This window comes from Lissotriton vulgaris, chromosome 1_1 (genome assembly GCF_964263255.1).
Source record: "Lissotriton vulgaris chromosome 1_1, aLisVul1.2, whole genome shotgun sequence".
Classification (NCBI taxonomy): domain Eukaryota; kingdom Metazoa; phylum Chordata; class Amphibia; order Caudata; family Salamandridae; genus Lissotriton; species Lissotriton vulgaris.
In genome coordinates, this window is record NC_141685.1 from 1,558,815,471 (window position 1) to 1,558,842,511 (window position 27,041).

A 27,041-nucleotide genomic window follows, 5' to 3' on the forward strand; every position below is an offset into this window, starting at 1 on the left:
TTAACAATGCCAATAGTTGTAACTTTCGCAAATGTTGCACCTATAGCATTTGTAATGTAATATGTGTTGTATGTACCTGACTTACATTTATTGATATTACAAATAACAATGGCTTTTAATTTTGTTTATTAATTAATACTTAACTAAAAGTTATTGTAATTGATAATGGCAATAGCTTAAACTTTTGTAAATAACTTTTGTGAAGATTATGTTCAGTGTATTTTATTGTGACGAAAATCCAAGGACAGTAGTGAAATATTAACATCTTTTTGTTACATTTGTAATAAAGCTTGAAACATTGACAGAACATATTTGAACCAGTTGTTGTTGAATGGTTGCACAGATTGATGCTGTGGTGGCGCTGAGTGATGTTGTGATGGCGAACGAGTGATGATGTGGCGTTCAGTGATGCTGTGGTAGCGCATAGTGATGTTGTGGTGCCCCTGAGTGATGCTGTGGTGGTGCTGAGTGATGCTGTATGCTATGCTATGTTTTGTTTTGCTATCCTATGTTTTGTTTTGTTATGCTATGCTATGTTTTGCTATCCTATGCTTTGATTTGTTATGCTATGCTATGCTGTGATTTTTTATGCTATGCTATAATTTGTTATGCTATGCTATGTTTTGCTATGCTATGCTTTGTTATGCTATGCTATGTTTTGTTATGCTATGCTATGTTTTGTTGTGTTTTATTATCAAATGCTTTATTTTGCTATGCTATGTTTTGTTATGCTATACTATGCTATGTTTTGTTGTGTTTGGTATGCTTTGCTAGGTTTTGCTATGCTATTATATGTTTTGTTTTGCTATGCTATGTTTTGTTGTGTTTTGCAATGTTTTGTTATGTTATGTGTTGTTGTGTTTTGTTATGTTATGCTATGTTTTGTTATGTGATGCTATGTTTTGTTATCCTATGCTATGTTTAGTTTTGCTATCCTATGCTCTGTTTTGTTATGCTATGCTATGATTTGTTGTGTTTTCTATGTTTTGTTGTGTTTTGCTATGCTATGCTTTGTTATGCTATGCTATGTTTTGTTGTGTTTTATTATGCTATGCTTTGTTTAGCTATGCTGTTTTGTTATGCTATGTTTTGTTATGCTATGCTATGCTTTGTTATGCTGTTTTGTTATTCTATGCTATGCTTTGATATGCTATGCTATGTTGTGTTTTGTTATGCTATGCTATGTTTTGTTGTGTTTTTTATGCTATGCTATGTTTTGCTATGCTTTGCTATGTTTTGCTATGCTACGTTTTGTTATGTATGCTATGTTTTGTTGTGTTTTGTTATGCTATGCTATGTTTCCTTGTGTTTGCAGTGAATTCTTGCGCATTTGCCATATAAAATGTAATGTCATCAGATGAGGGGTTTTCACATTTCTGACCAGTATATTACATGCTATATCCCTCCCAGGAAAGTTGGTCAGCTCTTCATCTGGATGAAGGTTTCCCATACTCTGGTATTGCCAAACAGAACGTGTTGAATATCCAGAGCCTCTTACAGCATGGTCTGTTGGGCTAAAGGAGAAGTAACAGAGTTGGACTGGGAAAGGAAATAACACCAGGCATCAAAATAAAAGTGTCCCACATTAGTGGATTAGAAAGCTAACACAAAAAGTGGCTAATGTTCACAAATTGGGGCAGTTTTGTATGTGTAAAGACATGCTGTATAAGTGTTTTGCATGTATGGAAGCCTGCAAGGTTATGTGCTTGCTGCAAGCAGTGTTTGTTTCACTATCAGGGAAATAAACAGTAAAAGCCAGACCAGCAGAGCATACTACAGGTCCACAATCAGCCAGAAAAATAGCCCACACAATGACCTATCAGACCAGCTAATGGGGCACTGCCTGATTGCCCTCATGGTTTGAGAAGGTGGTGATATACCAGCTGTTTTTTGAGCAGCTCCAATTAGTGGTAGCCAGAGTGTAGGTTATGTTTGGAGAACCATTGCGCCCTATTCATGTCAGCAATGAGGCTGTTGGTCGTCAGTGTGATGTGTCATTCTCTCTTGATCACTTTGTTTGGTAGCCTTATGTTGATTCAGGGCCTGATGCTGCAGGGCTGCTTGGGCTTCCACATGACTACCATGGACAAGTCCACGGAGTGGGGCCAGAGACTTTCTCTATTATGCCTGCCTCTACTTTTCGGAGTTCTTCCTCCAAATCTGGGGGATTGTGGAGCAGGATCTATCTGTCCCATAGGGCAATTGGTATAATGAAGGTAGATACCTGGAGAGACACCAGGGGCACCCACAGTCTTTGAAGATGTGTGGAAAGTCCTGGAGGGCATAGCTGATATTTTCGTCATTCAAGACCTGCGCTAAATGGATTCGCTTGAGGTCTCCTGCTGTGGCACAGCTGAGGAGAGTTTCAATGCCCTGAGATGCAACATAGAATTTGATGCTGAATGAAACAAGGTCATGTTTGATGATGCATTGGCAAACCCCTTCCAGGTAAAGCGAAGAGAGCCACCATAGGCAAAGGTGTTTGTAGGAGCCAGTCGTGGCTGAGGGTTGAGGAACCGAACTTTTGCCTTGCTCATAACAATCATGGATACTCTGGTGTTGATAAAGGACACCACAGGAGTGACGGCAATAGTAACCCAGCAAGTTGGGCAAGTGTGGGTGGGCTTGTCCTTGGCCCCTGTCATGCAGGAGATGAGGAACATCTTGTCGTCGTCTCTGTCTTGGTTGGTGATTACTTCTACTAAGAAGGCCATTCCCCACACAGAGGAGATGTCCTTGCCTGTCCAAGGTTCATTCACCTAGGCACCTCATGTTTCCTTTGCCACTCAAAGGTCTGTTTCAGTGCCCACCCTGGCAAACCTTCGCAAAGTGGTTTGGTCTTTGCCAGCTGGAACATGCCTTGTCTCTTGTTGGGCATTTTGGTAGGGGGTGCGCAAGAGACCGCAATAGTCACTCTTGACATCCCTTGGAGCACTTGAGGATGTTGCTCTAGGCCTGCCTGCCGAGAGACAGCGGCCGCTGACTCCACTTTAATTAGCTTACGCCCTGGATCTTGTGTGTTGAGAGTTTGCTGAATGCCATTTCCATCTGTTTTGCTTGTTTATTCGAGAGTTAATGAGAATTTGTGAATGAGGCTTTCATCGAGTGCCATGCCGGCCTTACATAGGATCTGGCGATGTAGGGCAATCAAACAGCAGCCCTGTTTGAGCTGGACCTGTACTTCCTTTTGAGGGGTCATCGTATGTGCAGGTACTAGACAGTCCTCAAAGCCTAGCATGGAATACATAAATGGATTTCCCTCCTCGTTGGTGAGCTTTAACAGAGTCGCAAAGTGTGCATTGCCATTCACAAAGGCCTTTATGAATCACAATGTAACTTTTGTGCATGGGGACTGACAGTTTTGCAGCAACAAAGCCTGGAACTTTGCAAGAGAGAGCGAGAGAGAGAGAAAGAGAGAGTGTTTGTATGGGGGTATATGTGTGTGTGTGTGTGTGTGCGTGCGTGCGTGTGTGTGTGTCCGTATGTGGACTCGGAGGAAGAGCAGTCTTGTAGCTGCTCTTGATGATATGTTACTTTTCCTGTACATACTTATATAGTTGCATTAAAAATCTCTGTCTTAATAACTGGTAAGTCCTACTTCATAAAGGCAACATAGAAGTAACTTCCCTTATTACAGGAGTAGCCTAACGAAAAGCTGGTTCCTGCTATATCTTTATGGACAGAAAGTAGATGCAGCTGCAGATATAGAATCAGAATTTATCGAAAAATCAAAGCATGGAGGCTCAATCTGACAAATATATCTGACATACATGGGGCCTGATTCACAAATGTAAGCTTAGGCGGTTCTCTGCCCGAGTGTGGACATAAAGATAGTACTGGTAAATGCCCTTTGTGATTTCCCAAATTCATAAACTTAGACTTTTGCTCTAAGTTTAGACTAAACAACTAAGTTTACCTTTGAAAATCAGGCCCAGAAATTTCACATTCCAGAAAATATAAGAGAGGAAAGAAACGTTTGAGATATGATTAATTGTATGTGTCCCTACATTGATTTGAATTCCTGATAAAGTAGTTATTCTTTCCTCAAAAACTCTCCTGGTGCTTATGTAAATGAAAAGATTTTCTAGGCTCCTTTCCAGCTTCTGTTTCCAATCATCAAAAACTACTGATTTAACATTTTACATGACTCCTGACCATGTACATCCGCCAACCCAGGGCTCCGCCCATGCTGGTACAGAACAGACTGACAGAGGTCTGGGAAGACTGCAAGAAATATATGAGGCATTGAGTAAGGCAATAGCTCCTTTCTTCCAGTGTAATGTAAGAGAGCAAACAGAGTCTGGAAACGAAGACAAGTAAACTGAATAATAAATCTCTCTTTGAACTTTTAGTTTTGGTGCTGCCACACATGGAGAGTAGCTCAGAGGAACATTCCCTGTCGCTGGGTACTGAGTGTCCCAGGTTGTCAATACTGCCACGTACGCCCTTGTCATGCTACAAAGTATCGCCGCAGCCCCACTGACACAGGGGCTTTTTAAACTTTTGCCACCTTGCCACTGGGAACATTCCCTGCTGCTGGGGAGTACGTGTTCCAGGCTTCCCAGAGTGCCATGCTCCCCAGGACTTTCTACAAAGTATCGCTGCAGCCCCGCTGACACATGGGCTCTTTGAACTCTTGCCATTGTAGCCGCCACACCTGGGAGAAGCAGCGGTAACATTCCCTGCAGCTGGGGACTGCGTGTTTCAGGCTGCACATATTGCCATGTCCACCAGGACACGCAACAAAGTGTCATCGCTGCCCTGCTGCGCGGTACTCACCCGGCCAAAACACAGGCCATGGACGGGCCCATCCGTGGCCGGGTGAAGCTGGGCTTGGCTGGGCCCCCTCTCTTTGATCTTCGCACCAGAAGGAACCATTAACTTTGCCTTACATGTGGAGCACTGCCTATGGGAAGGTGAGAAGATCTACCGCTAACTTATATGGGGAAGCGCAAGGTTCTTGGGGGTACCGTTACTGCACATCCTTCTGTTTCTATCAACAGCATGTTGGAAAGGGTTGTTGGGACTACCACGAACGAAACTGAACTGATGGAGCATAGATTCTCTTTGGATCATAGGGTGTTGCTGACTCTGCATATTAATATTGATTCTACTGCAAATACTGCAGTTAACAGTCTTTTAGGTGAGAAGGGGGTTGATCAACAGCCTATATTCCTTGCACTGGTGAATATTCTGATGTGGTCGTTATCGATTAGCCCATACCTAACCTGGGCTATCTCCCATTGCTGCAGTCTTCTCTTGCTATAGCTGTCATGCGCAAAAGACAATTGGCGAGATCTGAGGCTGTAAAGTGGAAACAGCCACCCCACACTGCCAGTAACAACAGCCACTTTCTCTCCTGGATCCAGCCCCTGCCGGCACCTAAACTCCAACCCCAACCTCACCATTTGACACAATCTTCTGCCTGCCAGACATGCAACTTTCTGCCTCTTGACCCTCTCATTTTAAAGCTCTTTGTGTGAGGTCTAGCGATATTCTTGAGGAGAAACTCAAGCCATTGATTGAGCATTTGGATCAGCTCGAGGGCTTTTTGGGTAGAGCTCCTAATCATGTTCCCATTGTGGGCACGAGCAATAAAGACAGTTGCCCACTAGCACTTGACCAATTATCCTTGAGTAATCCCATCAACACTGCCCACCAGGACGCATTCAAGTATCCACCTGCGATCGTTTTGGATATTCATAGACATTCATTAAACACCTTGGATGGGGGGGGTGAACTGGGGATAATTGTAACACAGGTGCTTTGTGTAATCCAGTTTGTCATGTTGTGTCATCTCCTGACCCAACCCCCCAATCTGCTGGTAGCTTGCTGATTCCCCTTGTCAAGGTATTCCAAGTCTCCCCCTCAACTTATCCTTAAGTATTGATCCTGTTGAGGTCTTCCCTCTAAGAGCTGGTCAACAGGAGTCATGGGACCAGCACAGGAATAAGGCTGCACATTGGCTATATAAGTACACACACTTTAATGCCTGGGGGCCCAAAGAGCTAATCATCGTGATGCAGGTTGGGTGGCTCGGACACTCAATGAGAAACATCATGGGAGACGGTATTGTCATAAACTTTTGAAGGCCTTCATGTGTCCGTAATATATTGAGTATAACGGAATCCCACAGTCTAAATTAAACAAAGGTTGTTACCCTTCCCCTGGGATTCTTTTACAGACCACCAACCCATTTTTCTGCTCCAACACCAGGATTTCGAGTATCCCCTTTTAGTATCCCTTGCACTAATATGTTCTCAACACTCAGCGATCTGGAGAAGGTAGATTGACTTTATGGGAGCTCACCAACGACCAATCAATAATGATACGCCCATAGAGTGCATTAGTATCACTACTCCATCACAGAGTTTTAGAGTAGGGTGATGAATTTCATTTGCCAGTTACCCGCAATGAGGATCGAGCACGGCATCCAGCCAGTGCCAATTCAGGGGCTTTTGTTAGAGATAGGAGCAATACTAAGGACAGAGGTACAGAGTCCCTTAAAATAATTAGCTGGAATGGGGCTGGCCTTAGATCCAAGATCAACTTACCAGATTGGCTCTATTTTAGTAGGGGTTACAACATCGCCCTGTTTCAAGAAACATGGGACATACTGCCTGTGTTTGTGGGCGGGTACCATTGTTTTAGTGTCCCTGCTATTCCCTCATGTAGAGGGGGTAATGGGGGGGCTAGACACCTGGGTGAGCATTGTATTAGCGGGGCATGTTAAAACAATAGAGCCCCATGATAGCAGCTTTCTAATTATAGTAGTCAAAACTGTTTTGACCCTGCACATCGTGAATTTTTTATAATAATGACTTCAGTGGTATACCAAACACTAAATTTCCACCACTATTGAAATATATCTCCAAAATACCGAATGACTTGACATTTTCAGGGCACATGCTGTATCTCTGTTTGGCTGGAGACATTAATGAGCAGTTGCACAACAACTTTGGAATCCTCATTTACAGGCAATCGCAAATTGAGAATGTCTTCCAATTCATTCCTATGGGCCTTTAGGCCCATATGAATGAATGGGGAGATATGCCTTAATTGTGACTCGCAATTTGCGAGTCGCAATTAAGGAATATTAAGAAATCGCAATTTATTTAGCGATTTCTTGATGCATTGCATTTTGCAATTCCTTAATTGCGATTCCTTATTTTTCGCAATTAAGGAATTGCAAAAAGCAATATTGATGCATGTGCCTGTCTCTGCCCTGTCCCCCTGCTAGTACTGACCCGCAGAGTGCAGAATAAATTTGTATTTCTTGCTGCACTTGACTTGGTAAATGCACTGGCCATCGCTGGTTTGCCCAGCTGTGAGGTTCCTACTTTTAGAAGTCATGGCATGGCAGCCCATCAATTATAGACTATGTTTTTGTTACTCACAACTTAGAGGTCTTACTCTCACATGACATTGTCACTCCATCATGCTATAGCTACCACAATCCCATTGAAGTCACACTATCACTGTGTCCTAAGGGAAGGTTTAGCCGGGAAATTAGGGCCTGTAATTTGTAACTGGCCACTGATAATTGAATATTGGTCTGAAGATTGTGTGGTCCTCTTCAATTTTTTAAAGTGATAATTGGGGTTCACTTGGAATTTATGAATTTGTGTCTGACATTGGAGGTTCAAGGTTCGTAAGTGGTGGAGGTATTCACCGATCGCTGTTCAAGGGTTTAGGAAGGCTATCCTGAAACCCGTAAGGCTTATACCTGACACCCCTAGATGGTTCAACTTTGAATGCTCAGCAGCAAATAGGGCTCACCGTTCAGCCCTGGAATCTAAAACCAGAGACTCAGCATTAGTGGCCCTTCAGCATAAGCAATACGAACAAATCACTGCTAAACGATAGCAGGAGGCTGTTGTAGCACAATGGGAAATGTTAGCTCAGGCATCACAGCTGGGCAATAGCAAATCATTTTCCGTCTCTGTAGCCGATTTAAAGTGTAATAACAGATCATCCAGCTTAATTTCCGGTCATATTGTTAGCAATATCTGGGAGGAGCATCTTGGCAAAATATAAGCAGCACCTACCTCTCTTGACATTTTTATAATAGAGTTCTGCCTAGTATCTTGTTTTCAGGCAACCTTAGTGGAGATGGGGTACATCCATCATAGTCATTATTTTTTTGAAAAACGGATCACTCCCTTCCAGGTTTACTGGCCAATCTCACTCGTTGACACATCTGCTGAAATACTCTGCCGAATTTCTACAATGAAATTATGGTTCGGGTGCATGAGGAGTCTGTTTTACATTAATGCCAATATGGGTTTAGGCACAAATTAGGAACAATTCAACAATGCCTCAATTTAAATTTAGCCCTAGGGAAATATATGGTGGCAAAACAATCCCTACTTTATTCAGCGTTCATGCACCTCTTGTCAGCATGTGAATTGGGCTAAATTGTGGCATCTGCTTGTTGCACGAGGCGTGGACACAGTTTTAGTTTGTTTCCTTGCCTACCTGCACATGGATTTGAGGGACAGGATCAATATTAGTATGCAGGGGGAGGTGTCAGGGGACATTGCCATTCATCGTGGAGTGAGGCAGGGATGAAGGCTGACCCCCCCTTATCAATCTTTAATATAAATGATTTACACTTTCACTTAATATGAGCCACTCCAGACATACCCATTAATAAAGGTAACCCCCTTCCCACGCTCCTCTATGCGGATGATGCAGTGCTCATGTCATGAACTCCCAGGGCACTTCTTCAGTTAGTGCATGCCTTACTCAATTTTATCTCCTCCCTTGATCTTCAGACTAATTTGACCCAATCTCATATTATGTCCTTTGGCCCTAAGTCCAGATCCCTTTTGAACTTGTCAATTAGTACCATTGCTTGAGTATTATTAACAACTTTCTTTACTTAAGCACTATTTTTTCAGCTCAAGGATCATGATGGTCTCCTAATTTTGTGCATCGAACTACCAAACTTTCCATGCCCAATGAGTCACTATGTAGCCTCCCACAAACTGGGAGGTGGATGCTTCCTTGTCCCCATACTACAAATATATAGATCACAATGTTTGTCCAGTGCTACGTATGGGGCCGAGGTGTGGGGGATTTCTAATTGTATGGACATCCAGTGTGAAGACATCATATTCTGTAGAATGCTTTTATCTGTCCCTATATCAGAATCACATTGTATTTTCCACAAGGAACTAGCTATGGCTTGCCATTTGGCGACATTATGAGACTGTCCTATCAAGAGAGACAATTATGGATTGTCTCTCTTTTAAATAAAAGATTATCAGTCACCTGGCTTGCCTTTGTGAAGGCTAAATTCAGCAAAATCACGATGCAATCTACTTTTATGGACCAACTGTCATGTCATGCTGTAAATAAGAAGGCTGCGGCCAATGCTATTGATAACTGCGAAAATCGAGGCGGCTAAGGGACATGGAGGGGAAGACTAGCGTGGCTTGATATCTTTACTTGCGTGAAATAGATTGTACCACCGCCGACTACATTAGGTTTGCTCGCACCTGCTGGGAACTTTCTCTGCTTTTCGGTTTTAGATCTAATACTGTGAAATATTTGCTTGGCTTCCCCTTGGTACTTGCACATAACCTTGAAACCAAGCCCTGTCCTTGTGAGGATGTATCTGGGCAATCCAGGCTTCATTTTATGTTTTTTAAACATTTTATGCAAGCTATACCAATTTCTTTTTAACTCAATTTAAGAAAAAGAACTGTGTAATATTGGCCAATGCAGACCCGCTTTTAAATTCTTATTGCTACTAAAAAATGAGGAAACTGTTTTGCATTGTGGGTCCTTTTTAAAATTTGCTGTTTAAGCACGCAGGTCCATGTTATTTTAAACATATCGCTGCTATTGATGTATTTTACTTTTGTTCATTGATTTCTTTGTATATCTATCTGTTCTTGCTATGATTGTTATATTTCTATGTTTTTCACTATGTAATGCTTTTATCAATGGCAGATTTCCTCAGAATAACGTTTTACTGAATTGAATTGCATAATACATGGAATACCCCATGAGAGGAGTCCTACAAACATTGAGGTTGCATGTTCTGTCTTATATTGAAAATGTATGTGAGGAGTTTGAGTATGGTGTCAATAAAATGTAAATGGTAAGCAAATGTTGGTAGTATGTCTCCAAAATGTAACACCACTAGCATAGCAGAATCAAGCTAAAGAGAAAATTATTCTGTCATCGGTATTTTGGTAAAAAATAGTAATAATCCAGGATATCTTCGTCTGAGCATGTCTTTTAATTATTTCATGCATACAAAAAGAAAGCATCTTTTTCATGGTAAGCGTTTTTCCATCCACTGTGGTGTAAGCATGGTAGATCAAAATGGATACCTACAACCATTCATTGAAAAACCATCAAGGAGGACTCTGAGTGGAAATATTAAAATCGCAGCACATAAATGCAAGCAACGTGCAATATTTGGAAATCACTGAGTTGAATCTTTGTAGAACGGATATCAATATAGCTTAATACAATTTACAGTACCTCCTTCTGCATAAGGAATGACACTGGAAAATGTTCATCCTCTCATGTTCATCTTAGTTTTCCTACTGAGGCGGAGGCCGGGAGGTGTGCTGTGTGCCCTGCTAATACTGTGTGTGTGACTTCTCTGTTGTGCCACTCGTTTTCTTAATCCTGTATTTTAATACTCACCTTGCACTTTACTTAAAATTCGCCAGATTTTAAAATCGCTTTCCCGCATTCCGCATCAGCCGAGTTAGGTGCTGAGACCCGGGCGGTGGAAATTTGCAGCGGCCATCTTTGATGGGAGAATTCACCTTTAGCAGTCTAGTCGCCAGCATATAAGGAGCATTCTTGGGCAGGCGCAAGATCTTGCTGTTTGTTTTCCTCCTGAGGCGGAAGCCAGGGGTGTGCTGTGTGCCCTGCTAATACTGTGTGTGTGTGACTTCTCTGTTGTGCCACTCGTTTTCTTAATCCTGTATTTTAATACTCACCTTGCACTTTACTTAAAATTCACCAGATTTTAAAATCACTTTCCCACATTCCGCATCTGTCGAGTTAGGTGCTGAGACCCGGGCGGTGGAAATTTGCAGCGGCCATCTTTGGTGGGAGGACATTCACCTTTAGCAGTCTAGTCGCCAGCATATAAGGAGCATTCTTGGGCAGGTGCAAGATCTTGCTGTTTATTTCCCTCCTTAGGCGGAAGCCGGGAGGTGTGCTGTGTGCCCTGCTAATACTGTGTGTGTGACTTCTCTGTTGTGCCACTCGTTTTCTTAATCCTGTATTTTAATACTCACCTTGCTCTTTACTTAAAATTCGCCAGATTTTAAAATCGCTTTCCGCATTCCGCATCAGCCGAATTAGGTGCTGAGACCCGGGCGGTGGAAATTTGCAGCGGCCATCTTTGGTGGGAGGACTTCACCTTTAGCAGTCTAGTCACCAGCATATAAGGAGACGGACATGCCTCCGCGCAGCGGACATGATCAGCGGATGCGCCGTATTAGCGCCGGAGTCGCGCCTGATTCCAGCCCGTCTGCGCCCGTCAGCGCCAAGGGAGCGCCAGGGGCCAGGGAGTCTGGTACTCCATATATCCTTCCCTCAGTAAGTTACTCCTTATTTGCATTATTGCATTAAGAGCACTAAAACCTCCCTGGCAACCCTGCCATCATATGTCCCCCCTGAGAGGCTATTAGATGCTCTTGAGTGCCGATGTACTGAGGAAGGAAGTGACCCCAATCCCCCTGACTCCACTAATAAGCTGCCCAAGCCCAAGAAGCAAGAACTCTCTTCTCTGAGTAAGGAAACTGGATTTTTTATTAATGCACGGTCCCTAGTAAAGAACAACATTGCGTTCAGGGACTTTATTTCGGACAGAAAACCTTCATGGGCCTTTATTACTGAAACCTGGGCCTCCGAGTTCACAGGGCCTGAGCTCATAAACGCTATTCCCAAGGGATACGCCCTGTCAAGAATGGATAGAATGGGTCGTAGGTGGGGGGTCTGGGCATACTATACAAAAGCTCAGCAAGATGCTGTACCGAGCCCCTCCCTTCCCCTCTGGATTCTTTCCAGGCCATGTATTTTTCTCTCAGATCCTCCCCCACTGTGTCCTTTTCTGGTATTCTGATATATAATCCCCCGGGCCCTAGGTCTACTTTTAGCCATGAGCTACTGACAATTTTAGAACCTTATATTGACAGACCTAATATGACCATTTTGGGAGACTTCAATTTCCTTTTGGAAAATTCAACCTCTGGCGACACCTCTTTCCTGCTAGACTCCCTGGCCTTGTGGACTGCTGCAAGAAGTAAGAAGTCCCACCCATTTAGCTGGACATATCTTGGACGGGGTTTTTACCAATGACCCGAGGATAGAAATAGGTTCCCCCCTTCCCTTGTCCTGGTCAGATCATATGGCCATCCCACTTGAAGTTACTCTTCAATATACTTCCGTGTCCTTATTGGATCCCAGTACGTGGGTAATGAAAAGGAATTATGGGGAATGAACAATGAGACGCTTGCCCTTTTGATGTCTAGTCTTAGGCCCCTTGCGATGAGGGACACTGACACAGCTGCCCTTGACCTTTATAACACTATTGCAAGCGCCGTGGATACTCTGACTCCGGCCAAGCAGCGCTACTCCGCCAGAAAGTGAGCTTCGGCTCCCTGGTACTGTGACTCCCTCAGACTTCTGAGACAGGGTTGCAGGAAACAAGAGAGACTTTGGAGATCTCACCTTAATCCGAAGGAAAGAGAAAAACACAAAAATTTGCTTAAGGGGTACAAAACCGCGGTATTTACGGATAAGAAGGCCCACTTCGCCAAGCTGACTGCCTCACTTAGCTCCCCTATGAATTTGTTCAAAATCATAGATTCCCTGTCCGTTCTCCAGTCACCCGATCCCATAGTGGCATCCTAGGAACTGTGTGATCAGATAGCCACTTTCTTTCATTCTAAGATAGTGGACATCCACACAGCCTTAGAAGTTCTCAATTTAGATTTAGAGGCTTCATCTTCTTCTTCGGTGGCACCCCCACTGGAAGATCCGGGGACCGGACCTTGTAGCAATTTTTCAAACTTCCCCTCCCTCACATTGGACCAACTGGGCAGCCTTCTGGATAAGCTTAAATCTGGGTCCCCTTTGGACCCCTGTCCCCTGAAGATTCTTAAAGAGTGTAGGGAGGTAGTGCTGCCTTCACTCTTGGAAGTGATGAATCTGGCAATCTCCGAAGGGGCCTTCCCTACTTCGTGGAAAATGGCGATTGTCAAGCCCCTCCTAAAGAAAGCCACCTTAGATCCTGGTATCTTGAAGAACTTTCGCCCCATATCCCTGCTTCCTGCACCCGCCAAAATGCTCGAGGCTCATCTCAACCATCATCTGAGTGCCTTCCTGGATAACTCTAGCCTGCTGGATTCTTCTCAGCATGGCTTTCGGAGGGCGCACAGCACTGAGTCTGCCCTTACAGTGGCTATCAATAACATCCGGGCTAAGGTCGACAGTGTTCAGACTACCCTTCTGATCCTGCTCGACCTGACATCTGCATTTGATACCCTGTCCCCCTCCATTATGGCTACCCGCCTTAGTGAGATGGGAGTGGACGGATCAGCACTGAGCCTCCTGACATCCTTTCTCAACCAGCGAACTCAAAGGGTTAAGCTGGGTAACTTCCTATCGCCCGTTTAGCCTGTGCAGTGTGGGGTCCCTCAGGGCTCATCTTTGAGCCCCACACTTTTTAATATCTACGTGGCCCCACTTGCCAGGCTTGTAAGATCGTTCGGGCTGGAAGTTCTATCATATGCTGATGACACCCAGATTATGGTCTCCCTTTCTCAATTGGTGAACGCCCTTAACTTCAGGAATTGCATGGAAGCAGTTGCGGGCTGGATGATTAAGAACTTCCTGAAATTAAATGGGGAAAAAAACGAAGTTCTTATCTTTGGTGGCAAACAGGAGATCTGGTCAATGGACTGGTGGCCTTCTGCTCTTGGTGCCTGCCCCTTGCCCTCCCTATCTGTCCGCAACTTGGGTGTTATTCTGGCACCACGTTATCTTTTGACAAACAAGTTAGCAGGACTGTTTCAACCTGCTGTGGTGTTCTAAGAATCTTGAAAAGATTACACACTACTTTACTATTGAAGCACGAAAACAGGTTACGGTTGCTCTCATTTCCTCCAGGCTGGATTACTGCAACGCACTGTTTCTCGGCATAAATAAAAGACTGGTTCAACGCCTACAAATAGTGCAGAATGCGGCAGCCAGGTTCGTTGTCGATGCCCCTAGACACGCATCAGGCTCCCTTATTAGGAAAGATCTGCACTGGTTAGCTATTCAAGCCAGGATAAATTTCAAGGTCCTATGCATCACCTTTAGTGCGCTGCATGGGTCTGGAGCTTCAGATATCAGGTCCCTTGTGTCCTTTTATGCTCCGGGAAGGGCCCTACGCTCCGCCAATAAGACCCTTCTGTCCGTCCCTCGAGTTCATAAGGCCAGATACGGAGGGAGGGCCTTTTTCGCCCTCGCTCTTAGACTGTGGAACACTCTTCCTGCCGAGCTTAAAGGGCAAACTTCACTTGCATCTTTCCGCAAAGCATTAAAGACCTAGCTCTTCTTAGCAGCCTACCTGTAGTTGGCGCATCTTTACACCTCAAACAGCTGTACCATCTTGTACGCGCCTTTATGCCCTTGGGCTAAGTTGCGCTCTACAAATCCCTCCTCAATCACTCACTCACTCATGTTGCTTTTGCCTAATAAAATTATAGTATCTTCTAGTTATTATCTGACTGACATTATTGAAGAGCTTCTTTACAGTATGTGAGATCTTTGACATTGTTAGGTGTTGCAAAGTCATCCTGTGTGCCCTGTGCACCCCCATTTTGTTGCTGACTTGTACTGGTGGTATCTGACTCTGTCTGTCCCTGGGCTCTGTCAAACCAGCCCAAGGGCTAGTGCTATGTTGACAATACAGTGAAAACATACACATACATGAGGGAACACTATATATTAGGGTATACTTATAATTTGAATGACCTACTCTGTAAGCACCTAGTAGTTAATAAGGCAGGGGTATTAAAACTATCTATAGGTTCCTTGTATATAACATAGCATGGCAGTTTAGACTCCAGCAGCTTTGTCCGCACTTGCATGTGTGCACTGCTGAGAGCCTGAGGTCATTTTAAAAACAGCCTTGTGTTACAGAACTGCTTTTAAATGTAGATCATGAACAAACTTTACTCTGGTGGTAGGGGCACTAAAAAAGTGATCAACTACAATATGTTGTCATTTTAGGTAACCCAGGGTCTCCCCTAGGCGCCCAGGGGTGTGGGGGTCATGTTGTTATAAGAAGGTCCCTTATAAAATATGTTCTATTTCCCCTGGGGCCAGAGAAATTTCACTTTCCCCATTGTAGTAAAGTGCCTCCCAAAATCAACTTTGGTGCTAGGAGCACTGTGGAGTCTACACTATTATTGCATATTCAGGACCCCTAAAGTCTCCCCTAGTTGTCCCAGGGTGGGGGGCATCTAACTATAAGCAGGGCCTTTATAAAAGATGCTTTCTATATACCCAGGTGATGGAGAATTTTCACATTTTCCCGATGAACACATAACTATTACTAGAAATTAAATCAAAAATACCATTCATGTGCTAAATATTTAAACATTCATATCTCCGGTTCCCTTAATTGGATGTCTATCATTTTGGTGTCATTTTAAAGATAACAATATTTCCTATTTTTATAAATTGATGTTGGATTTGTATTGCGTGTTGTGTTTTAATTATTTACTGAACTGGTGTATGTAATTGCTTTACAGTGTTAAGCCTTCCTGCTCATAGCCAAGCTATCTAAGTTGAGCATGGGAATAATTTATTGAATTTGAAACCTATACTTAGCCCTAGACCATGTCAGTGGCCTTATTGACAGTGATAGCTGCATATTTACCACTACTAATAACTCACTTTCCAACATTAGGTTTCTATTTTTGACTATTTCCTTGTTGTCTATTGCAGCCTGCAGGGGCTATTATAGTTTATCTTGAAACAGACTATTTATAAAGCTATAATGACTGAAGAGTACTACTCAGCAAATTCTAAACACAATTCCATGCTTCCATTTGTAATTCAGTATCTTTCTAGACCATTGGTGTTTCTATTTAAATTGGGGGGTTTCTCCGTTTTCTGGCTTTAGCTCTGTCATTTTTTGATTCTCCATTTCTCCCACCAAGTGTCTATGAAGTGCAACATGAAGCAAACATGAATATCCTTGATATTTCCATAGAAATGTGAAGTTAGTATACCTGGTAATTTTTTTGTGAATTCCACCAGGACCTGGACGTGGCTTGTAGCCATTTCTGTAAGAAGTAAAAAGTTTTCCTCAGCATTGGAATCTTCCTGGAGCTACAAAACACACAAATAAATAAAAGATGAATCGTAAATGTAATACTCAAAATATCATTACCACTTATTATTAATGATAATCTTCAATGCGGATCAGGCAGTTTGTGTACACACAACAAATGTAAAAACCCTTGGAAATTATACCACAAAAGATAGTTAAAGCGATTCAAAGTTTTATAGGGCCTTATTAAACAAAATATCTCTGGGTCTGAGATGCGTCTTCTTTTTCAGGGGAAGTGTGTCATGGCAGAGAGGAATTACATAAATAATCCCTCTTTTAGGAAAACTGATTCTGACCCATGAAAACCTCCAGATTCTGCTTTTGGACACTATGAGGGCTATTTGACCATCATCAATTTTCTATAGTACACACCAAATATAGTTGGCGGGGCATTTTCGCAGGTGCTCCCATTGTTTTTTCCACCTGCCGGTTTTATGCGTAGTTAATATTTTGTGTGCAGTATTTAGTTTGGTGTATATTAAAGTACCATCCTTAAAAAAAATCTGCTTCCTGTACATTGATATATCTTGTGTTATTTGTTACATTGGTTATTTCTGCGTTTCTTGCCTACAGCACATCCTTGAGTCAACTTTGTGTTGCTCTGCCTCACTTTCCTGAGAGTCAAATGCTGAAAGGGCTACTTTTCCTCCAGCCTGAGCCTCTGCAATATATAAGCCAGTGGACATCAGAAGCCAAAGACCATAGTACTTACACTAGTGGCCCAGAAACTAAATATTGCCCCCAGCTCCTATAACCTAGACTTCTGACACATTTTTACTGGTGTATATATAGTAAAGTAGACTGGAAGAACAGTAATGGTTTTCACACAGGGTATTTTGGAGGTCCTCGCACTCAGGATTTGGGAATGAGATCACCTGGATCTATCAGGAAAGCCCCTGCACCATTGTATGTCACAGTTGAAGTACTATATCAGAAACACCACCAATCGGACCAGAAAAAGTTGAAACATTGTTTGTTACTACTAGTCTACTTCTAAGGGATGGGAGACATTTACCAATCCAGACTGTGAGGTCTGAAGTCAGGACACATCTAGTACTGGATCCAACCATCATTTACTTTCAAGCCAGAAAGCCAGGCTCAACAAGTATACCTACACCACCTATGACCAACTCCGGTCCCCATTCAGACATTTACGGCTACAACGGAGTTAGGCCGATATTTATTATTTGATAATTTGGACTCTTTTTTGAGCCACTAACTGTGGCCCTGTTTCAGGGACCACATGTACATTGTCTTAGAAGCTTGAATAAGACTTATCACGCAATGAATCAGATCACATACATCCTACCCCTACACTTTCCCTCACGTCACCCCCTTCCTGTTGTGAATGTGGGCACACATATTATATATAAACTGTGATAAAAAGTATGTTGAAAATGAATATGATATCCATTGAATAGGATATATGCAATCTTGAATTAAATTCTCTTTTGCTTCCAAAAAGATTTTTTCCTTTCTTTAAATTGTGTGAATACAAATGGTATAATTTTGCAATTACCTAACTTTGGTCACGGGACCCCTTCCTTTTGCATCAATATAATAGGCAGACCTCCCATTGCCAGATATTGCTAAGAGGGGCTCTGATACCCTATTACAAGCAGGCAGTTGGTAAGACTGTGACTTCAGTGATCTAAGGCACAACATTACCCATTTGTACGGCAGAACCTGGTCACCTGAATATGCTGTACACCCAGCAATGCAGGGGCAGTATTAGTAAACTGCAAGGTTGTACATGAGTTACCAATAAGCCGATGAACCAGCAGCCACATACCAAAGGCCATTTCCCAGAAGCACTTACTAGCCACCATTGTCAGGGTCAATCTTCATAGATGTCTACAAGTCAGACACCAGCATGCAAGCTACTGTTATCTATTTTACAGGCTCTTTAGAACTAGTAATCCATTTGTAGAAGAAATCACAGAACTCACCATCAACACATTAACAACTCCAGTAACATCTGCCACCTGAAACATGGCTCCATCACAAAAGTCATAAAAAAAGCTTTCCTCTCCTAAAACCTATAAACATCAAAGAACACCCCTTCAACCCAACTGCCACTAAAATCAATACCCTCAACGTGGCTTCAGATTCTCACTTTCCACTACTACTTGACTTGTGTGATCACAATGGCTTCTCCATCAGCATTCTGAACCCTTCTTAGCCAACAAACATCAATACTGATCCTTTTCAAGAACTTGATTCCACCTACAGCATCAGCTCCAAGCCAGACTCACTCAATAGCACATTAGAAGCCAAGTTTTGACTTCCCATCTTTCAGTAATCATGTACCCTAAATCTAAAGCCCTTTATACTGTGGAAGCCAAAAATATTTGCAAAAAGTGAGTGGGCCATCTAGAGACAAAAAAAGCAATGTCAAAAAGCTTACCTGAAGAAGACCCTACTACTCAAAAACAGCTAGTCCATTAACAAGAACCTTATGTTGACAGCAAAATACACCCACTTCACAGTAAATGTGTCAGTGAGGCCTGAATCAGCAGTTCCGTGGCACTTTCAAACCTAAAAAAACATTGCATCAGCTCAGCCCTCCATTACCAATCATATTGATAGTGCCATATATTTTACCACGCAGCTGCAGTCCCCCATAACATCCTGCCCAACTTGCTAATCTTCCAGCCACATGGGACCCCATGAAGCTTTCCTACTGAGGTTCTATGCTTGCAATAATTTCTTGAAGCATTGGGATTGGACCATCAGCAGACATGTGTCTTTACATTATCAAACTGTAGATTTGGCTTTTATGCTGTTTCACTGTCTCTAATGCTTATGGATAAATCATTTTTCTGCACGTGTGTGGGTCTGGCTTGTTGGATGTGTGCATATGAAGGAGCACTCTGCTGGTGCCCAGAGCCTCACATGCAGTTTCCTGCGATGGCACAATATAATGTTCTATAAGGTTGGTGTGTGAGACTGGACAAATAGCAGTTGGAGAGATACTGAGAAACTGCCAGGAAATGCAGTGCTCCTTTAGCACATTCTAGCATCCTATGGATGCCACATCCACGGGAAGATCCCTGGGCAGGCCTCAGGGCTCTTTCCATCTACTCATATCAGTGCTCTAGGATCTCACTTATAGGTAGTTAATTAGTGAAGGTATCCACTTCTTACAGAAACAAGCATTGGTAAATGCATTAGGCTTCATCTAAGAAATACATATTAAGTTTTGATGTGTGGGAACAGTGTATGAGTGCAGGGTGAATGGTGTGAGTGCTCTCTGTTCAGGGATTGGTGCATGAATGGAGGTTGATAAGTGTCTCAATACAGGGTGAAAATGCATCATTGAATGATAATTGATGTGTGTTCAGTGCAGAATGATAATTGTTAGAATGGACAGGGTGAGATGTGTTACCCTGTACAATACAAAAAGGTATGTGAGCATAGGGGGAGCACTGACATAGGAAATGGCAATTTGTCTGCACAGAAGCCCAGTAAGTTCATTAGTTTGCATTTTATGGAGATATAAACATATCTATATACATAAACTGTCATCACTAGACTTTCATGTGCTTAGTTTTGAATCTACTCACAAATCCCAATAGTACAAATCCAGCCTTTCTGGATCCAAAACAATGTATGACTGCAATAATAATGGGTCTTGCCGACCATAAATGCCGCAGCAGATTAATTTGCATATCTGAGTCAGCTGCATCCCTGCTCTTGCTCCCATTAATATTGTGGTCGAAGGTTGAGAAGAATGTTCCTTCAACACAAGCACTGCTGACAAGAGAAGACATCAATCAATACTTATAGAGTCTGTGCACAAGTAGCACAGCTTGCATAAGTATTGTATTGTAGGGACAGCTTGCGAAATGCCAAAAATATATCTTCACCAAAAGTACAATTTAATCTACTCAGCATTGGCATGGACTACCAGATTCAGTAGTGAACAACAAAAGACAAGTGGCAAGTCGAACTGTACTCCGCCTATATGACAGAAATGTATAGGTAAGGTTCTAAATTGATAAACAAAATGGTGGACACCCTTTACAGTGAGACACAGCTGTCTATACTGTACACATTTTAAACACACACTACATGCAACACTACCACATTCAACTCAATCTTATTTACGAAACATATACGTGTGGCTCCACTGCCATCAAACTCAAACAAGTACATTTTGAAATAAAAACTGGCCACTATTTCTTCAAGAGCAATGGGGTGGAGGGAGCAAGCAAATTGTACATGAAGGGGAAAAAACGACATGAAGAAGGGGGGTAGGTTGGGGACAAGAAAAGTTCGTAAAGAGAGGCAAAGATAATAACCAAGTCCAAAGGCAAACACATTTAACGCAAACAAATACAAGCCTCATAAACTGGCAATGCATACAACACTTGTACAGAAACGCACGCATGTCATACAATGTGATACTCATCATTGTACACATGTTTTACACAGACATATATATGCTCACTTATATACACAATACGTGTACACAAATTCACATATAGCATTCCAATGGTGTACACACACATTTTTAATTGTGCTGCTAAAAATATGCAGCCTTAATATTAAAAGCAACTGCTTAGCTTTAGTAAAGAAATGAACTTAATAGGATATACAATGAAATAACATTATCTCACAGAAACATCACTGTTTCCCTTCTGCTAACATGAAACATCAGCAGTTTCCTTTCAGCTCTTGAGCCGGAGCTTCCCTTCCCTAGAAAACAATAATCCAGTGCTTGTTTTTGTTCAATAATGGCTTCACGCTCCTGCCCTCCGCCTCACAGCTCTCTTATGAAACACCCACGCACCCAAACAGCTTCTCATCAAAAGATCTCAGATAAAGAGACCCTTGGGGGACCCGTAGGGCATTGTAGCGCTGGCCAGACGAGGAGCAAAGCCCAAATGATGAAGCATGACATCCTTTGGGGTGTGTGAGGGCATTATGATAAGGGCACACTGTCCCCCACAGATAGAGTAGCACCCAAAAAAATGTTCTTCCTCTTTCATCCTCTACAAGGAACAGTGACTCCCTTTGTGTACTAGATACTTTTCGGGAGCAAGGTCGCTGGACCTATTAATAAGCTCCGAGTGTCCCCCCTCTCTATAAATAGGAATATTTCATAGGCACTGCTGTGGGAACGCCAAAGAATAACCTGCCAGACAGGAGAAAACTCCCAATAAAGCAGGTGGTTCAACCAGCGATTTGGGGTTCCAGGAGAGGGGCGGTCCCGCTCCTGCACCGCCAAACTCTTAAAGAGGCCCTCAGGAGTGAGAGCTGGGCTTTCCTTGCAGTATTCAGATAACAATAAATCAGGAAGACCTTCTTTTTATTCATAGACTTGTAGCCAAAATGGCTAAAAGACCATTTTGCTTACGTGTAAAGCACTATGTACTTTGCGACATAAGTAAACCAGTCCCACATTATGAACTGTTGATTCATGACAAAATGAGTAGCTATAATTGCATCCTGATGTAATGCACTGCTCAACTTTTTATTTTTATATAAAGGTTTCATAAATTAACCTGTTTTTTAACATAGTGTGTTAATCCATAGGTTGCTTGTAAATATAAACATAAGGTTAGGTATTACCAACATTTCAATAAATTAATAATCTCAAATGCTTCTCTCAATTAATCACAATAAATATTCTGGCTGTAACGGACACTCTGAATGATTATTGGGAACTCAACATTCCATGAAGGCAGACTAGTTTATATCTAACCTAACAAAATTTTCCTAATTGGGGCATTTTTGGTCGACCACATAGCCTTTTTTAGGAAAGGTGAAGGCATTTATCAATAAAGAGGATCACTGTTGCAGGATTTACTCATCAGAAAAAAGGATACTGGCATTATGCTTTTTCTAAGGTTGGCAGTTTTAGTGGTTAAAAGAACTCAGCGTGCCCTAGGTTAGCAACAAGAGTTCTTCCTGAAACTGACTGCACAAGGAAGAACTTAAAAAATAGAAAATGTTATACTGTAGTGATAAATTCATGTAAACACATTCATGTTATATTGATTGCTTTATTTTCCCGGTTTTTGTGCAGAACTGTAATGTGTTGAATGTCCCCACTGATTGCGGGTATCTGTGTTGTGTTCAATGTTTCACTTATGCAATTTAATTTGTGCTCGTTTTCCTTCTTTCACCATAGATCTAAAAAACATTATGGAATGTATATGGGTGCACAGGTAGACTTAACATCTTCTGATAAATGTACTCATGATTGATCTAGTCATTTTCCAGATGGAAATGAATTCTTTCATTGTGGCATGAATATGTTTACATGATTGTATCCCTACAGTATACATTTTCTATTTTTTAGCGATCTTCGCCCAGGTTACGTGGGGTTAGATGGACAAACCCCTCTTTTGTACTCTCTGCATATGCTACCGGAGGAAGAAAGCAAGCACTTCAGACAGTAAGCAAGCACCCCTCTCTTTTCACCTGAATGCAGTGCCTGAAAAGCTGACCTCTAACCAGTGATTAATTTGTCAAAAAATATAACCTGGGGACCAAGGTTTTGCTCAGAAGCACATCTATCGAAGGTTGGAAAGCCAAATACCAAGGCAGCATAATCTTGATTCCATCAGATATAGACCACCAGATATAGAGGCAGAGACCAGACGGTCTCTGCCTCTATATCTCACTCATACAGGTTCATTTTCATGCAAGCTTTCTCCCTTTATCACTGTTTTTTCATCTTTCTGCTCCTCCTTTTCTCATCTTGTGTTTTTTTCTGTCTTGTTCACATCAGGCACATATCCTTGTGAAGAAAAATAATCAAAGCGAGAGTCACCAATCAGAATTCAGACCACCCTATATCACTGAGATGATGATTAGTCAGATCAAAGGTGATGCTCTTCACATCAGAGACAGTGCTAACGATTTCTTTCTTGACCTCATTACTAGGCCTGGAAGGTAATTCAAATTAAGATTTCTTTACCATGCCTATATGGGTGGTCAAAATGTGGGATACCAGCTCCATTGGTGACGTTTTATACTCAAAATAAATTAATAAACTACGTCATTTCCTTCATGTGACTCAGTCTGCGGTCCTGAAAGTCCCAATGATAGTTCATTTAAAGCATGAATCCCAGTCAGGGCTCCAGGAGCTCAAATACATTGCGTCAAATGTCCTCCTATGTCACTCATTGGCACAGATTTCAAGAATGGCAAGTGCTCTGGCAGGCCTAGGTTTGGGACCCCTGGGGACCTGGTTTTTGTGTGCCGCAGGAAATCTAAAATGCATTAAACAAAGGTATGTAACAAGGACAGGTGAAGGAATGAAATACAAAGTAAGAAAAGGTACCATTGTTACATTGTATTGTCATAACAAATAGAGAACTGGGTAATTTACAGATGATTTTAGGTTTCTTCAAACCAGTGTCATTTACAGTACTCACAAGTTTTTTGGTCATGTCTTGCGGGATACATTGTCGGTTATATGACTCCATTATGTAACATAGAAGATCCTGTTGCTCTTGTGTGAATTCAATTTTCTCCTGTGCTGACATAAAGGCAAAATATATGGCTTTAAAGAAGGAAGTTATCATCAAAACTCAGTGTGTTAAAAAACATAAAAAAATTGTACATCAGAATGCAGAATCTAAAAATGTATTTTAAATGGCTTCCATTTAATCAATATCTTCATCTGAAAGAATAAGAGCAAAGAACTAAGGCAAGACCTTTAACATATGGACAGCACTGGTGATGCATATTTTACTTACCCTAAATCCAATTTTTTATATGATAATCTATTATCTTCATGAAAAATCATGAGAAAAAGCTGATTTCTCACAAGTCTTTGTATTACATTAACAAACTAAAATATACATTGTGAAATGTATATAGGGACTTAAAAATCACATGAAATTCTGAAATCAAAGTAGTCCAACCAGCATAAAATGTACATTGTGCCCAAAAGATGTTGACATGCTGCTGTTTGTCACTCTGATGATGACCAAGTAATTATCGAATGACAAGCTACCCCATATAGACATCTTACACCCTGTGTTGCTTCTGGCACAAACCTATCTCTTCTTCATCTCAGTGACTTATTTTATCTCTTTCACATTTTAGGGCAGCTTCCTTTGGTCACCTATGGTACTTATTATCAGGATTTGATCCACAGAGAAGGGCCCAGTACTTATACATTAAGGAAAGCCTGTACATTACAATTTGTAGAACAATTTATACATGCACATTGCACACTGCACACTGGCACCTAATGGCAATAGCAAGTAATCAATGTGTATTCTACTTGCAGACATTATATTGCTGCCTTTTTACACACGTTGCTATTACTTTAAGCGACCAAGTCTTTTGACAAATCGATAGCCATTAAGTTAGTTTCTGCTATTTCTACACTGATATATTTAATTTTTTGATTTTTTTATGTTTCCAATGTTTATGGAATGGTGTTAGGTTACAATTTTTTGTTTCATTGAATATTTTTATAATTATTATGAGCATATTTAATTTAAAGGTATACATTTTTCAATATTTACATTTCTTTTCTTGATTTTGTTTTTACTTTATTTTTTTGTTAATTGCTTTAACATGTGACAAATATTAATTTTTGCAACATTTAAAAAAATATTTTTAATTCTATAATAAATGTATTACGTTAAAAATTTTAAAAATATATTATCTAGAATTATCCATGTTTATATTGAGTTTTACTCTTTAAAGTAAATTGTTGGCTCTTAACCTTTTCACTTAATAGACACCCAATGAATGACTACTGAACACCAGAGGCCTCCGCCTAGACAATTTCTGTGATTTCAACCTCAAAAACTACACAAAGATACGTAAACAAGGGTACATCAAACATATGCACAAATACGGAATATTTTATTTAATTCTCGAATAAAGAATATACAAATTTTGAATGTGACCTAGCATGTCTGCACATATTAGTGCTGCTTTAATTGAGACCACAAATACTTGGAAGATTTTAAAACGCTCTGAGGAATTAAATCAAGGAAGCTAGGACCATATCACTGTCAATGAAGTAACAGATGGGTGTCATGGCAAATCTTATCGACTTTGGCATCAATTAGACAGAAGTTGGCCCTTTATGAGAAATTAGCCAAATGTGAAATCAACAAGTGGTGGGAAGTATCATCTCTTGAAAATTACGGAGAGGTGTGTAGAGTCCCACTGGGTTTGCGAATTTTCATCATGCCTACTTATTAGAACCCACTTCCAGATCTCCTCAATGAATGGACACAATATATGGCTAAGACCTGCAAAGGGATGCTTGGAATCTCGTGAAATATGATAAGACTGACATAAAACCCACCAAAGTTGAATTGGAAAAATCGAAGGAGGAACTTGACAAGCATAAGGACGACAGATTTATAAATGAATTCCTGGAAGTGCCTGAGGACAAAATCTAGAAATACAAGAAGGATATCAATATGAAAAAGAGAAGGGAGTTCTTGAGGGACAAGAAGATAACACAAAGGATATAATCATAACATTAACCAGAAATGTGATCTATCCATGCAACAAATGCAACCCATTCAAGTTGATAAAAGACCAGTGATGTCACCAATAGCCTCAAACTTGGACATCATTTCTGGAGTGGATGAATCACCTGGCTCGTCTGCAGGCATTCATTTATCTTACTGTTTTTTAGAGGAGATCAGACTTATCAAGAAAAACCAAGAGTCACCTAAAAGAGGCAGACCAAAAGGAAGAGGAAGAGGCAGATGCAGCAGTTACAGGCACCAATGAGAGGAGGGAGAAGACCAGGAAAGAGCATCACTGAAAAGAAGGAGTGATGAAAACAATTGAATTACCAAAATGCCACGTGGTGGTAATAGTGAATGGCTACTACAAATCCCTGAATCTCACCTTATTACTGATTTGGACGCCAAATGCCCTCATGGACTGCATCCGGATGAGGAACTGACAATATATTTGGGGTCAAACCTTGAAATATGATGGAACCTATTTTCATGACCTTATAGGACCATATTTACTGAGCTGGCTAACTCTCTCGTCTGTTACTTCATTAATACACATGTGATAGTCCATTTTCTTACATTATTTTCTATATTGTTGCATTCTTCTCCCTTGCTATTATTTCTACTACTGGTGTATCATCTCTTTATAGTTATGAGCATATTACAAGATTTCTGTAACCCTTAAGTTGTCCACATGGATAAAATTGTATGGATGCCTCATATTTCCAGTTGAATCATAAAATTAGATTACTATGTTATACATTGAAGCAGGTTAATAAACAGTATGTTTATTAATTTTCAGAAGGGTAACAGAAGGTCTTGATGTTACCCACTCGGATGATATGCTTGTGAGACACCACATTATTATATCATTTAGATAGCATATTTGTTTTACATGTGAATTTTCACCTTATCTTCTGTTTTTTTGCCTACTGGGGCTATTAATTATTTTAATGGCTGTGATTTACAAGCTTGTTTTTCTGAGCAATATATGTATTGAATGCAGTTATCGCATTTATTTTCAGATAATCAGTTCAGGTGGTACGTTCGCATCTTGAACACTTACAAGAAAATGGGATGCTCAATAATTACATCTTACGATGATGGGACATTATTTAAAATGGATACCCCTTTATTCCATCAAGACCAGCGGACATATAACTCATTACTGGTTGTCCCGACAGGAAGTTACTTATGGGGCCTCATTGGTA

The 27,041-nt window shown here is 41.4% G+C and overlaps 1 protein-coding gene across 3 annotated transcripts in view; it reads right to left on the reverse strand.

Moving 5' to 3' along the window:
• NR1H4 (nuclear receptor subfamily 1 group H member 4) overlaps positions 1 to 27,041 on the reverse strand; it is a 442,692-nt gene that overhangs the window by 74,813 nt on the left and 340,838 nt on the right. For all 3 annotated transcript variants that reach the window (XM_086918025.1, XM_086918023.1, XM_086918026.1), the window contains 2 exons: positions 23,761 to 23,859; positions 16,269 to 16,368 (listed from right to left, as the gene is read on the reverse strand). In XM_086918025.1, the coding sequence (XP_086774151.1) occupies positions 16,269 to 16,368; positions 23,761 to 23,859 (199 nt within the window). The remainder of the gene's footprint in view (positions 1 to 16,268; positions 16,369 to 23,760; positions 23,860 to 27,041) is intronic.